Source organism: Cotesia typhae, unplaced genomic scaffold (genome assembly GCF_013202065.1).
Source record: "Cotesia typhae breed Kobodo isofemale line unplaced genomic scaffold, CoteBio_Ctyphae contig_5, whole genome shotgun sequence".
Taxonomy (NCBI): Eukaryota; Metazoa; Arthropoda; class Insecta; order Hymenoptera; family Braconidae; genus Cotesia; species Cotesia typhae.
Genome location: NW_027423757.1, coordinates 3,735,191 through 3,750,502, shown reverse-complemented (window position 1 = coordinate 3,750,502; position 15,312 = coordinate 3,735,191). Strand labels below are relative to the sequence as shown.

The 15,312-nt window shown below is 29.4% G+C and overlaps 1 protein-coding gene across 6 annotated transcripts; it reads right to left on the bottom strand.

Moving 5' to 3' along the window:
- Positions 1-1,391: 1,391 nt before the first annotated feature.
- LOC141530827 (cubilin) lies at positions 1,392-14,784 on the bottom strand. 6 transcript variants are annotated; one of them, XR_012479806.1, is made up of 21 exons: positions 14,631-14,775; positions 14,432-14,555; positions 14,031-14,294; positions 13,384-13,934; positions 12,336-12,396; positions 12,041-12,139; positions 11,635-11,730; positions 11,343-11,520; positions 10,911-10,937; positions 10,122-10,333; positions 9,790-9,997; positions 9,486-9,697; positions 9,059-9,290; positions 8,783-8,971; positions 8,371-8,616; positions 8,049-8,269; positions 7,790-7,972; positions 7,586-7,715; positions 7,309-7,496; positions 6,236-6,375; positions 5,544-5,685 (listed from the first exon to the last, which is right to left on the bottom strand). XR_012479806.1 is itself a non-coding variant. In XM_074248168.1 (20 exons), the coding sequence occupies exons 6-20, from the start codon at positions 12,129-12,131 to the stop codon at positions 5,354-5,356; spliced, it is 2,745 nt and encodes a 914-aa protein (XP_074104269.1). In that variant the 5' UTR covers positions 12,132-12,139; positions 12,336-12,396; positions 13,384-13,934; positions 14,031-14,294; positions 14,386-14,555; positions 14,631-14,784; the 3' UTR covers positions 1,392-5,353. The 6 variants fall into 6 exon arrangements, 5 of the variants coding, with proteins under 5 accessions (XP_074104269.1, XP_074104270.1, XP_074104271.1 ...); XM_074248168.1 differs by lacking the exon at positions 6,236-6,375 and having other exon boundaries at positions 1,392-5,685; positions 14,386-14,555; positions 14,631-14,784; XM_074248169.1 differs by lacking the exon at positions 6,236-6,375 and having other exon boundaries at positions 1,392-5,685; positions 13,704-13,934; positions 14,631-14,784.
- Positions 14,785-15,312: the final 528 nt, after the last annotated feature.

Sequence of the window (15,312 nt, the reverse complement as noted above, 5' to 3'; positions counted from 1 at the left end):
TCTGAGAGAGTTTGAATTCATCTCTGAATAGATACATTTTCAAACTATAAATGGCCTTAGCCATCCATCTAGCATGATGAACAGCACCAGGACGTTTGAAAGAAATCTTTTCCTTGAGGCATTTCTCCAAGGAAAATCAATGATAATTCCAATAATTCTTTATCTAACTTATTATAACATTTCTTTATCGATCGAAACTCAAATTTATGTAAATTTTCCTGAAACTCATAGTTTAAATTAAAATTTATCGAATTATTGATCAAAAACTGGAAATATTGATATTCGTTAATGTTTGACGATGAATATCTCGTAACGGCTTCACTTAATCAAAAAATCATAAGAGACCATTTTTGTAGAGCAGTAAATTTCCTACAAAATCATGAGTTCCGCAATCCGAAATAATTTTTTTCATCGACTTATAAAATTCATAATAAAAACGAATATTTTCCTTAAAATAGCCAAACTTCAACTATGAATATCTTTTAATCGGTTGAGTTTTTGAAAAAGTCATAAGAGACCTTTTTTGTAAAGCATTCAATTTCTCACAAAATCTATGCCACGGAATATTTTTCCAAGCAGTTGGAAGCGAGATATAAATTTTTTTATCTGATTATTCGAAAAAAATAGAAACCCGCAAAGCGGAGGACCTTCCCGTTATAATTAAGAGCTTATACTTGGAGAGAATTCTTTTTAGGTGTCTACGAACCTATTTTTCAGAGTATAAAGTCAAAAATAAATTATTCGATTTTTTTGACCCACCCTAATACATATATATCTGCTTTATATTTTCATATTTGGAGACAATTTATTTATTTATTTTTTCTTAATTTGACCGTCGTATTTCTTTAAGGCGCGGTGTGATAAGTATTGATTGGCATACTTGGGAATGAAAGGGTGGGAGTGTATAATTATTCACTTTTTTTTGCTAAAATTATGTTTTCATTACATACGATCTCAATTTTGACAATTTTTTATTATCTACTATACTTTATTGATTACTTTAATTAATTATTAATATTTATTTTTTAGTCTTGCATTATTAATTCTCCACTCGAGCACGACAAACGAATTTTATTCGTGATATAATTAACTACAGACAAATAAATTTAAAATGATCGATTAATATTTATACCGCGAGGTTTGCTTTGTCAAAATTTAATTATTTATTATCTTAATAAATTTAAATCGATTTTATTTATTTATTTTTTTATTCAATCAATTTATTGTCCCGCGTTTTAATAATTTAATAAAACCTGTAATGTCAATTTTATAATTGTTTATTAAAAAAGAAGTGATTTTAAAAGTGGTCCTTGTATTCACTTCTTTATTTATTTATTCTATAAATAATATAATTATAATTATTTATTTAAGTATAATAAATGTTTATCCTTTTCATCAATTATTTTTATTTAATTTTACAAAATAGCGATGAATTGTAATTTCGCATATTTATTCAATTAATTATCGTCCAATAATTAATATTCGTTCATCATTTTATTTTTATTTTTTATTTATTAATTTTTTTTATATATTTATACTTCATGGTCAAAATTATTAAATTGGGAAGCACAAAATGTTATTAATAATGAGCTTCGCGACAGCAATTCGCGATACTATTTTAATTATCGAGCGACAATTCACATCTTCCATACTTTTCTCATTCAATACTTATCTCACGGACAATAATATTTATATAATTAAATAATTTTTTTCCTATCATACATACACACACTCTTATACTTACAATGGCAAATTATTTATATTTGATATCAATGATTTATTATTAATAAAAATTTTTTTTTCCATTAACCCTGTCACTTCATTAAACATAATTAGTATTTAAAAAATCTTCGCTGAATAAGACTGAGCAATTTAAAAAATTTTAATTTTAAATCAATGCAAAAATGTAATGGGCTATTAAGCTCTATACACATTCACTGTTTTTTTTTTTCTTTTATTATTGCATCAACAAATTTACACACGCTCATACTTTTTCATAAATCTAGTAATAAAATAATAGTTATTCATTCATCTATAATATTTAAAAAAAAAAAAATTATGGCTCGTGAGCAATTACGAATTTTATTTTATATTTTTCTTTCAATCTAAGTTTTTACTCAGATACAATCAACTTAATAAATAAATTGCTTTTACAATTTTTTATCGATAAAAAAATCAATTTACATATTTTTTAATTGATGAGTTAATTTATTACTTTAACAATAACAAACACCTTTTATTCGTTGCAAAAATAAAAATAAATTTATGAGTTTTAAAAACAATAAATTTATTATTACAAAATATATTACAATTTGAGTTATTGTGTATTCCGAATTAATCAATTAATTTAAAAAATTTTCATTTGATTCAATCTTTCACATGAAATTTTTTTTTTTTTTCCGTAATTGTAGATAGAAACTGTAATTTTAACTATTGTTAATATAATTTATAATAATAATAGAATGTCAGACGCCAACAAATAATCTAATATATAAATTATAAAAATTAGTAATGGACACTTGTCATACAACAGTAATTATTATAATAATGTTCACTATACAAGTAAAACCCGCATGAATACATAAAACTGTGTACAATGATGTTAATGAAACTGGTTATTTATTTATTTTATTGGGTATGATTATCACATTATTTTTTTTCTTCCATTCATACAGCAAAAAAGTAATTGAACACAGTCGTTCGATATCAATAAGTCTTACTTGACGTACTGCTTGCAGCTATTTTATTTATATACGTAGTTTTTTTTTTTTTTTTTTTTTTTATTCAATAATATTTTATTTCGTTTTATTTACCATTAATATTTATATATTTCATTTTATTATTAGTTATTTAGCTTTTTTTTTTTTTTTTTTTTTTTTGGTTTAGTTACACTATAAAATGTGAAAATTTGCATTTAAGAAAAATGTTTAATGCGCAATGAGCAACGGTTTTCAGCTTTTCTTTATCAATAACGTTCATTATCGTTAGTAGTTTATTACAGTTTTTGTTATTTATTCATTGTATATTTTATTATTCGTTTAATTTATTACTCTGTCCATTTTCAAAGAATCCTTGAATCAAAAGTTATCCAGTAATTCAATAATCCATGTGTTTATTAATAATATTTCATTATATTATAAATTTATTACACTTATAACGATTATTTTATATTTATCAAATACCGCTCAAAACTATTTTGCGCGATACGTATTTATATGAATAATGTTTTATTTCTGGTTATTTTTTTTTTGTTTTTTAATTTTTTTTCCTTCCTATTCAGTGCATAAATGTATGGTACGATTTTATTTATTTATAGTTTAGAATATACTTTGGTATAGCTCCAATGGCAGCGATTAATGTGAAATATACATATATACTTGGGTATTATTACAGCAATATTACCATTATCAATTTATATATATTTATGAGTATTGTTTTATTATTATATAATAGTAATTATTATATCATAATAATAAATATACTGTATTCTCTGTCTTTAGAATTTTTTCAAAGAGTATCCATCAATTTTCTACAACTTTACATTCTCTTTACAATTTTTGTTTTTTTTCGATAACTTAAAAAATTTAATTTTAAAAATTCTGAGCACGATAACTTTTATATAAAACAATATATGAGTTGTTGTTACTCGAAATTACTCGATACAATGAAAAAGCGTTTGATAAATGCCGGTGCCTGGTATCAGGAATAAAACCATTTTATTTTATTTTACTATACAAAATTTAGATGTGCGTAATTTGTACGATACTATTCATTTATTAGACTATTCGTATCGCTTTTTAGTTATTTTAATAATTTTCAATTTATTCCGTAACATTGATTCATTTCAATTTACTATCTAGTCATATAAATAATACCAAAACTAATAAACAATCATAATTTTTATAATAAATACATAAATAATAAATGAATGTCCAAACCCTAAGAGTGGACCCTCATTATCTATAAAAATTTTGGCAGACTAATTAATTTAAAATAATTTCTTTTCTTGTCGTTTATAACTTAGTTTTTTTTCTTTTTTTTTTTTTTTTTTTTTTTTAATTGTTTTTTTCTATAAATTATTATATTAATAAAAGCGTTTTCGCTTACCGATACATTACTCTTTTCATCAAATAGTGTACAATTACAATCATTATTATTTAGTGACAAGACAAATATTTATTTTAGACCCTTAACGTTAGACCAACACGACTTATTACTATACTACAATTTCATAAAATGCCTGTTCGATCGTTCATTATTTATAATATTTTCTTACAATAGCTCTTGGTCAACGCCACCGTATAATTTATTTATAATAACAATCGGCGGCCATTCGTCGGATTTTACATCTTCGATCTATCTAAAAGAATACCCACTCCGTATTGCGATGCTTTGAATCAACAGTATTTTTTTTTTATTATTATTTTACCGTTCAATGTAAAATATACAGCGTATTCAATTGCAGTAAAATGTATAAAAGGATTAAAATAACGCGTTTTTTTTTTTTTTTTTTTTTTTTTTTTCAAATAATTAGCAGGTACCAGCCTACGTACATCTGTTGTTTCATTTAAAATCTCGACTAATTGTTCAATGTGGGCATTTGTCCAATTACTAATAATCAATATAATCAAACACACTTTCACCTCACACTTTTCTTCTCAAAACAATACATAATGATTGTAGTAATAATTCATACATGAAATATAAAATGAAAATTAATACATTAATCTTAACACTACTAAACATATTAATACATCAAATGGACAATGATATAAGTACAAACATTATTGATAAAAAAATGATGGATTTCTAAACCATAATCATAACCCTGGTGTCCACGTATAATTAATCATTACTATATATACCCACGTAATCTGAACAAACGTTTTTACATTAATTATTTATTTATTTATTTATCCTGTTTGATGTGTAATTCAAATGCTGTAACGAAGATGATGGTATTCCTTTGATATGATGACAATAATAATTGATCGATATTATTGTAATATAAATGGCCATTGATGGCGCTGGATAATGAGCTGCCGAAATAATCGATTCGAGCAACGATGATAACAACAACATTAACAACAACAATTTTTTTATTACACTTTAGGCGCGGTTGTACAGTCTGCGTTTCATAAACACGTGCGATTAACACACGCTTTGGTAGTGGTTGACATTCATGATGACACTCGGAGTTGTAAGTATTATTATTATTATTATTGTTATAATAATAATAATAGTAATGATAATGATGATGATAATTATTGTTATTTTCATTATAAGTGTAATTATAATAATAACAATAATAACAATGATAGTGACACCAAATTAAAACAGTAGTGCACGATGGTCACGGAGTTTCGGGACTACTCGCATCATCGCCACATACATGCTCAATTTCACTCTCACTTGGTGGACTAGGCTGCTCCATATGATACTGATTGTTGTAAGTATCCGGATGGCTATGACTATGAGTACTTGGTGTTCGATGGAAGACGGTGTGATGATGATAGCAGTAACGCATGTCCTCGATACGCTGCTGAAAGTCATCGATGTTTACTTCTTCAGTGCGTCGCTTCATTTTACGATGACAGAGAAGACAGAGTGCGAGGGCTACTAGCACAGCAGCCGCAGCACTTCCTGCAGGTATTGCGTAACTTACTGGAGGCACTGATATTGCACCTGAAAATTTTATTTTTTTATATTAATTTATATTAATGTTGGGAATTATTAATTATAATCATTACGAATTGATTTTTTTTTTTTTTTTTAATGATTCGCGAAATAGTCAATGACTAAATAATGTTAACAGTACAATTAATTATTTTCGAATAATTAAAAAAAAAAAAAAATATAGTGGAAAAGTATTTTATCAGTGAAAGCAATAGTGGAAATTGAAAAATTGAAACATTTAGATTTTGATCATGCAGAATATTTTAATAAGTCAAAAATAAGCAAAATCAATTCCACATTCATTTAATATTAATCATGCACTTAAGGTGTGTGTTAATTAAGTATTGATTATTTCAATGTATATTTAATATATTACCTATAGATATTGTCTCGTCTGGATAAATTTATAACTACATTTGATTCAATGTAGTAAGTAAATTTTTTTTTTTTTTTTTTTTTTCAGATTTTTTTATAATCAATTGAATTTTGTTTTAGCGAACGTCCTCGAGATGATGCATAATTATTTGTATTTATTGGTGAATTGTGTGAGTAGACTCACGTGATAAGGGAGTTCATGCTATGCTGGAACGTTGGAAGCCACGGCAAGGCCTCAGTTGGTCACGAACACAAAGCACAGAGATAGAAGAAGCATGTCAGAGACTCCAGACAATGCTAGTGCCAGTGGGGCTGATGATGTACCTGTGAGACACCACAACCGTTCACCCATCATCGTTCGCCCCACAGATATAAATACAGAGTGAGTGAGTTAGTGAGAGAAAGAGAGTTATTTCCAAATTAAAATTCATTCATCGCCCTATCTTCTATTATTCTATTTGCTTTTATCAAGTACTAGATTAGATTCGATTCTTACTTCTCATTTCATCTTACAGTCGATCGCGGGAATTCAATCAACTCATCTATTTCCCGATTCATTTATTCGAGTATGTTAAATATGACCATCTTTTTTCTTGATTTTTTATTTCTCCTGGTAATACATGCTTTGTGCAGTATTTTATTACCATAATACATATTAATATGAGTATTGTCATTGCTATATCATCGAATAAAAAATTTAAATAGAAAATAGAAAAGAGAAATATTTTAGAGGAAGTGTTCAGTTCATTCACATTTAGATATTTATATAAAATATATAGCATTTAATATGTGTACTGTACGAATCATGTATTCCAGACATGGCATGCGGTTAAGATTAAATATGTGATCATACACGCTTAGATATATAGGTATATAAGGCAGGTAGAAAAAAAATATAGTCAACCGAGACTGCTTCTGTGATTACTCTATACCCATTTACGTACATAGTTGAAAAGTAAAAGACGTGAGTAGATAAAAAGTAAAGATATAATAAAAAAAAGGGTAGAAAAAAATTTTGGATTTATGCCAGATAGAGCCAAGATAGTGATAGTTATGATGGGATAGTTCAATGAGCGATAAAAATTCATAGGGCGATAGTAAAGTTAATTAAGAGATACATATATAAATATATATTTTAGCATTAACACTAATGGTAATGTTTACATCAATGTTACGCTGGATTTTATATATGTATATATATATTTATCGGTAATAGATCACGGTTTTAAAGCTGATCTCACGGTTATCATGACTCACAGTTCTCCTCGTCGCTTGTATCATTTGGACCGCAGTTGTCTACGTTATTACAACGTAATGTTTCTGCAATGCAGTAGTTGTTTCCACTACAGTGGAATTCATTCGGCTCGCACTCGTTCGCTTTATACACTTCTGTCCATACGGCGCGAAAACCTTTTTGCCCTACTGATTTGTCCGATGATATAAAGCTGTAATGAGAAATTTATTTTTAATTATTGTGATATTATTTAATAAATTAAAATTTCTTGATAGTCAATTAATATTTTAGTTCAGGTACCTGAGTCGCATATTATGATCTTGAGATAAATAATCGTTTGGACCGTCTGTCGTTTTTACACCACACAATTCAATTGGAGTTGCCATCGGCGATAACCACAATCGTAAAACAGCCGCGGGACATCCTCTGACTGTAATTTTAATTTTATTTTTTTTTTGTGCAAAAATTTTACTTTAAATTTGGAAAATTTTAGAAAAAACTTACCCGATTGTTCACCCTCTACGGAAAAATCTTCGAAATAGATTAATATCTGATGATTCGGACGTACAGATATAAACCAATTGCAAGTTTTACTCGCGAAATTTCGGAGAGGACTGTCGTAATTCTCTGGATGATTTGGTGTCATTATTACACCGTATTCGAGACTACTTATATTGGAGCCACAATCTGAATAAAAAATGTTAATTTTAATTTAAAAAAAAAAAAAAAAATTATTTTTGATAATAATCAAAGTAAAATTTACCGCCGAAAATAGACTTTGCGACTTCAAACATATAACGAGCTTTGAAACCACTGTAAACTAATTCTGCATCTGAGTGAAGAATAACTTTGACTCCAAGCGCCCCGAGATTCGATTCTACTGGACCTGGTGCAGAAGTTCCACAATATCTTCCAATTAATTTTTCCGTATTGTCACGATACATGTTGTAAATTTCTAACCAATCATTCTGACAGATCTCTTCTCTGTTAATTGTAAAAATATAATATAATACATAAGCATTAAAAGAGAATATATATTAATCTATTGAAATAGAAGATATAATAATAATAAAATAGCAATTAACCCATAGAATCCAGTAGTCGAATTTGATGGCTGAGATCTAACTTTAAAGTGATCAAAAACAAGAGTAACTTGTTCGTTTGGAGTTGCCAAGAAGAGATAAGTACAATTGATATCGCTCGGATAATTGCTTGGATAACGTGGTGAATTGAATTCACCTTTCTTCCGTGAGGAACTGCGATAAGTGAATGTGCAACTGCCGTCCGGTGCAGCCGTACCGGGTATTTTGTATTCTGTTTCGAAGCTGTATCTATTGACAATTCAATTAAGAACCCATTCAATTGCTTGCAGTACATTAAAAGCAGCCAATATACAATATATACATTGATATGGTAATGTATTTTCTATTCCATTGATGATTGATTATAACGATCAATAAAAAGAGAACAGAGAACAGAGTGAAAATTACATCTCACCTTGCTTTGAAACCCCGGCCTTGTTTAAGTTCACCGCTGCTGAATACCATGACCAGTCGTGGCCCGTCACTAACTACTTGGCTCGGATTTGTTTCATTACCACACAACTCGTAATCAAATTTGTCATACGAATCAGTAGCTTCTTGGCCTTTTAGATAGATTTTAAGGTAACCGTCAGTGCAGGCTGAGCTGAAATAATTTTATGAAATTTAAAAAAAATAAATAAAATATTGATATTTTCATTAACAAAAACTAATAATAAATAAAATAACTTACTCTCCTTTCGCTTCACCCTTGCTAATATCAAACGTTAAAAATTCAAGTTTCACACGTTCCAAATGCTGTGCATCTTGCATACCATATACAAAATAACGACACACAACTTTCGGAATATAAGGAAACGGATAATTAGGACTCACGACAGAGCCATTTGATTCTCTGGTGCTTAAAATTTTTTGGTCACACTCGGATCCTCGTATATGCATACCTCCTGATTTGTTTATGAAATCTGAAAGTATAATAATAATAATAATAATAATAATAATAATAATAACATCCAGCACATTATAAAACATACTCAATTAATTATTTACGAATCGTGATGTATAATATTGGAAAATAAGCAATTATAAATGAGGCCAAGTCAGGTCAGCTAGTATAATTACTATTCATAATTTTAGTTTGTATAAATATTGTATCGTACCTAATTTAACGAAGCCTTCAGAAAATTCAAATATTCCTTTAAAGCCACGATTTTGTGTGTTCGCAGTGCGCTGAAGTGTTGAAAATAGTACAGTTAAATTTGACTGCGAAGAATATAGCACCAGATTACGTTGTTGACCGCAGTAAGTCCCTATCACGGGAGCTGACTTTAAGTCAAGTCCATCGTACACCTTTACATAGTCGAATGGGCAGCTAGTTGGAAAAAAAATAATAATAATAATAACAATAATATTAACTAAAAATTATTTAAAATTTCAAAGATAAAAATTTATAAAATGTCTTACTGAGGACCCCCGTAGAAGAGATCAAAATCCCGAAACTCGAGTCTAATCCTCTGGCCACTGTTACCGATAAATTGATACCTACATGTAAGATTCTTGGGATAAGTACCAGGATATGTGGGCGAAAGAATGGATCCAGTACGCTTAATCGTTGTATTTACGACGAAAGAACACGGTGTGCCTGGCACTGGTGTTCCGATTTCATACTCAGCTGTCAAGTAATTAATTTTATATTTAATGCTTATACATATAGAATTGAATATCTTGTTGAAAGTCAAGCATCATGCTAATATCGCATCATGTAGTGATATGGAAATAAGTTTGTTATAACTTACAGGCATTGATGAAGGCATAACGACCGCTAAATAGAGTTGGTAGGGTGATATTCTTGTCAGTATAGAAACTAAGTGCAATCCCTCGGTAGAGAGATACTCGACGTCTCGGTGGTATAGGACCGCAGTATCGACCACCGAAGGGTGTCTCTATCAGCTTGGTCGTGTTATCGGATCGTATCTGCGTGTATACATCCATATACTCGTGTACACATCTGAAAATATCATGGTTTAGTTAGCCATTTATAAACATGTTTTATATTTTCATGCTTTAAAGCATTACAGATATAAGAAAATATATAGATTAGCGTAGATACTTTTTAAGAATATCAAATTCAAGTATGTGTTAAAAATGTAGTTTCATATTAAAAAAAATGAACACACTACTACATTGATGTTAAACAAATTCAAATGGTTTTACAATTGTACATTCAATGTCTGCTACGTATAATATTAAGTAACGTCAAGTCTTCCAATTTAGGTTTTAAAACTCATGAATATTAAACTTTCCATTTTGCCTTTTCGTATTTGTATTTTTTTGTTCAGTGTTTCTTAACATCTTTGTGACTACAAGGTATCTCTTGGGGATGTCTTGTAGTTGGATTAGAGAGTGTGTTAAAAGTATATATTTTATGTTATATGTAATAAAGTTAAGAAGAGTTGATAAGATTGTACGAGTTGTGTATAATTTACTGATGAAGAAAAGATGAAGCCATGAGATGGAATGAATTATTTTGGTGGTAATGATAATGATGACTATGCAACGCTGGAATGAAGAATTCAAATGTTTACCCAGGCAATTCCCCAACGGCAGATCCACTGAAGTAATTCCAAGCAGCAAACACAAATTACAAATCACATTAACTACAATTATACAAAAACACTATAAATTTCACATCTATAACACACATTTCCATTGTTATATTTTTATTTCACCAGACAAATTTATTCAGAGTTTTAATTTAATTAATTTTATGGCTGTTAATTCAAATAAAGTACAAAAAAAAAAAAAAAAAAGAGTAAAGAAATTTAATTGAATTGTAAAACAAAATAACTAAAGCTTTTAAATAAAAACAAATAGATATATAAAATGGAAATGGAATATTTTTTTCCAAATTAAAAAAAAACACACACACACAAACTCGCTTTTCAAATGAAATTCCAAACAGATGTGAAATTGCTATTTTATTTAAACCCATATTATTAATTTATTTGTCAACTGACTCTGGTGGTGTGCCGCGGAGACCAAATGTCGTGAAGACGACCTCGGCGCGCTGATAAGGTCCCGCTAAAAATGTATAAACACACTGCTGCGATTCACGTTTTGGATTTATCAAATACGGAGCGTGGAAAGTCCCATTTTCCGGGCTGCCTGGGACGCTGACAAATGTTTGGTCGCATCCTGGTTATAAAATAAAAACATAGTTGATAATAATTACAAGTAATAATATTAATGTATCAGTAATCAATAATTCTAATAATAAAATAATTGTAAAATCATTTCAGGGTGACGTACTTGATGTTTTGACAGTGGCAATAGGTCCCGGTGGTGGTGGAGATAGGGATGATACGTAGTCTTGCTGTGGCTGTGGCACATCAATTACCTCACGAGCTGTATTCCCATCAAGAGATTTGAAGTCGATGTCGAAATCAGTTCACAGTTCACAGTTCATTGTCGTATCGATAATTGTTGTGTATATTTAAGTAGAAGACACCAGTACAAGAAGATTCGTCCACCGCCACCGGGAACACACCACATACCATATTTATAATTTACATTATATTTTAATTATTAATAACAAAGTTATTAAGAAAAAAGTAAAGAAGAAAGAATAAGACGTCATAGAATAAAGATTAATAGCTTCATGAGGATTCTGTTAAATCTTTCAATTCTTTTTCTTTACGTGATAATTTTTACTGACCTGTGATGGCGTGTGGACAAAGTAGCAGGAGGAAGATGATGGCAGGCGAAACGAAACTACTCCCAGAGGCATGCCACAGTACCGAAGCCATACTGTGTCCTAAAATAATGATATTTTATTATTAATAATGCAATTTAATTTAATACATTTAATGCAGTTTGGTTAACATGCACTTTTGTAACTGGTATATATTTTATGCAAGTATGACCTTATAACGCTAACAAGCTTTTCTTAACCTGCTTTGATATTGTACTTGTCATTTTATACGTTTTTTTTTTTCCGCCTTTAATCTTACCATATCGTCAGTGTCTATTCCAGGACCAGGAACCACGAGGAAACTTGATCCAAGAGATCATCTGGAATACATGAATGCGATTATCAGTGATTTTAATTTATTCTTTAGCCTAGACTCTGTGCCTAGACGAGATGGAAATTATTCACTGAGCCAGAGTACCCTTGGCCTTTTTTCTATTGCAGTTTTCATTTTTGTCTAATTAAAAAAAAAAAAAAAAAAAAAAAAAAAAAAAAATTTCAAAGCTGCAATAGAACGTGTCAAAGGACCGTCCAAAGAAAATTAGAGTATATAAAATGGTTTAAAGTATGCACCAGCTAAAAGAAGAAATTCCTTTTGAGAAACTAAACATTAGACCGAGCAGATCCTAGGTCGGGGTGAATTATAGAGTACCAAAATTCACCACGCCCTCCAACAGTTTGCTCATATATATATATATATATATATATATATATATATATATATATATATATATATATATATATATATATATATATATATATATATATATATATATATATAATACTAGTTACTAGTTATGTATACATAGACTTATTGTATATAGACACTAGATATATATATTAGGATATAGTAGGTTTTCCACCTCTTGTTATCTTATCGTCAAGTACAAACAAAGGAAATTACTTTGAAAATATTAGCAACTTGATGATAAATTATTCATAAATTTTGTCAAGGATTATCTGGCAAATAAAATTCATCTTTAATGCCTTAGATAGTTTGTTATCAAATAAGTATTTACTTGATAATAAAAGACTGAATGTAGAAGACTAAAAGGAGAGATTTTAAAAACATTTTTTTGCCTCGGATATAATTTGCACGGTAAATTTACTTTTACAGCGTTATAAAAAACAGAGAGAGAATAATATAAGGGTAATAGAGTAAATTATAAATAAAAAAAATAGTTAAAGTTAAATAGATTGGATATAATAATTTCGCCACGCCCTGATTCCCAATATCATATCGTTCGATGAAACAAAATATATATGAGATAACATTAAAGCTAGCGACGACTGGACATTAATAACATTACTTCATCTTAAAATATATTGCCGACGTTAAATCTTTTTCATTATGTCTGCTGGTGGTAGGTCTCTGAGGTATTATTTTTTTCAGCGTCAGCAAAAGGTCTTTGATAGTTAGTTATAGTTAAAGAAGAAAAATCTGGAAGAATAAAATAAATCTGTTTTAAAAATAACCGAGTAAAGAGTTTTGATTGGATGAAAACATGGCCGTTCCTATGGGAAACTAGGATAGTAAAAATTGTTGTACAATCCATCAGTAGGCCAATCTTCTTGGAATAAATAAACATAAATTTAAAGAGCCTTAAAATAAATAAACTCTGTTTTATACTTTTCGGGTGTTGCTGACGTTGAGAGTATCAATAAACCGTAGAAAGAGATAGAAGAAATAATAGATGCCTTTGTGTGTGTCTATCTCAATTCTCTAGTTGTATGTGTACAAGGATCTGCAAAGGGCGGGGTGATAGGATACGAACCGCGCCCATGCGCTTGGCAAGGATGCCTTCGGATATTGGTCAATAATTAAACATTTTTCCAAAACTTTTTATCTAAGTACACCAATCTATACTCCAAAAAAAATAAAAAAAAAAAATAAAATCATAAAATTAATAAAGAAACCTTTGATGACTCAAAAATACAAAGTAAATATCCAACTTACCGTGACAGTGTTTTAGGCATGTTTATTAAGTATCGCCACCGTTTAAAATAAATTGTTTGAAAAGTAACTCCTCGTGGTTGATTGATCTTTATCCAGCTAAATATATCGCGTGGCTGTCTCGTGCCTCATGACTACCCCCACATGATTTTTACTGTTGTATTGGATTGTATTTACTTATTTACTTTTTTTAAGGTTATATTGTAACAGCGCTTCGACAATAAAATTGTCAATTATTGTCAAAATTTTGACGTTACAAATCAGCGACTAAAAAAGTTAAAATAAATAAAACCAATTAAACCATCTTGAGAACAGAAAATAATTATTTGTTGGGTTGCGAAAACTCATTTCTTCTCACTTCAACAAGATATATATCACGTTTATGGTCTCTTTCTCCAACTTACTGGTTACTGCTGCTGTTTTCAACCACGCTAATGAATTGGCCTCGTGTGAAAGGGGCGCATCATCATCATCATCGTCGTCATCATCATCATAATATTGTTCACCTATATCGTATCATCCAGAGACCTAATGAAAATTTTAACCTTTTACTATTTGTTTAAATATTTTATTCATGATTTATCATTTTAGATATCAACTCACTCTCGCCACCGTAAACACTGGATCACCATCAATTGTTTATTTTTAAAAATTAAAATTTTTTTTCCCGTAAGTAATGACAAATTTTATAAGTGGATTAAATTTTTACACAGATGTTTTATTGCAGTGAAGAAATAAATTTATTGTGGAATGTAGGATGAATATAATGTAATGTAATGTGCACTTCAGACGTACTGGAGTCTCTCTCCCTCGAATGCTGTACTATCTCTTCCCAGTTTTGGTTGATGTCCTCTCTTGAACGCGCGGGCGCTCGACTACCCTCCACTGTTCCTGCACCCCCGAGTTAAATCCAAACCAGAGGTCGCTTAAAACGTGAGGGTGGATTTTAAATAAGAGTGGGGAAGAATCAGCGGGAATGGGGTGCATGAACTAGGGTACGATCTCGTGGTCCACGATAATAGATTTATTTATAAATAAAAATATAAACTTTTTTTTATTTATTTACAAATTTTGTTTTAGTTTATAGTTAAGAATTTTTATTATTTTCTCAAGAAAATATTTTGTAGATTTCTTCTTAATTTTCAACAAATAATATTAAACAATTGTTAATTTTTTTTTTTTCTTTCAGAGAAAATGATGAGAGTTTAATAGTAAGTAGGACAAAGATGCGCAGACGACAGCGCGCTTCGCCACCACCCTTTAATTTCCACCCTCGATACATATG

Excerpts from the sequence above, each read along its gene's own strand:
- LOC141530827 (XM_074248168.1), bottom strand. The coding sequence starts at position 12,131 with ATGGCTTCGGTACTGTGGCATGCCTCTGGGAGTAGTTTCGTTTCGCCT. Across the intron at positions 7,716-7,789 it reads CGTAGAGGGTGAACAATCGG|TCAGAGGATGTCCCGCGGCT; the intron begins GTAAGTTTTTTC and ends TTAAAATTACAG. Across the intron at positions 7,497-7,585 it reads GATCATAATATGCGACTCAG|CTTTATATCATCGGACAAAT; the intron begins GTACCTGAACTA and ends TTCTCATTACAG.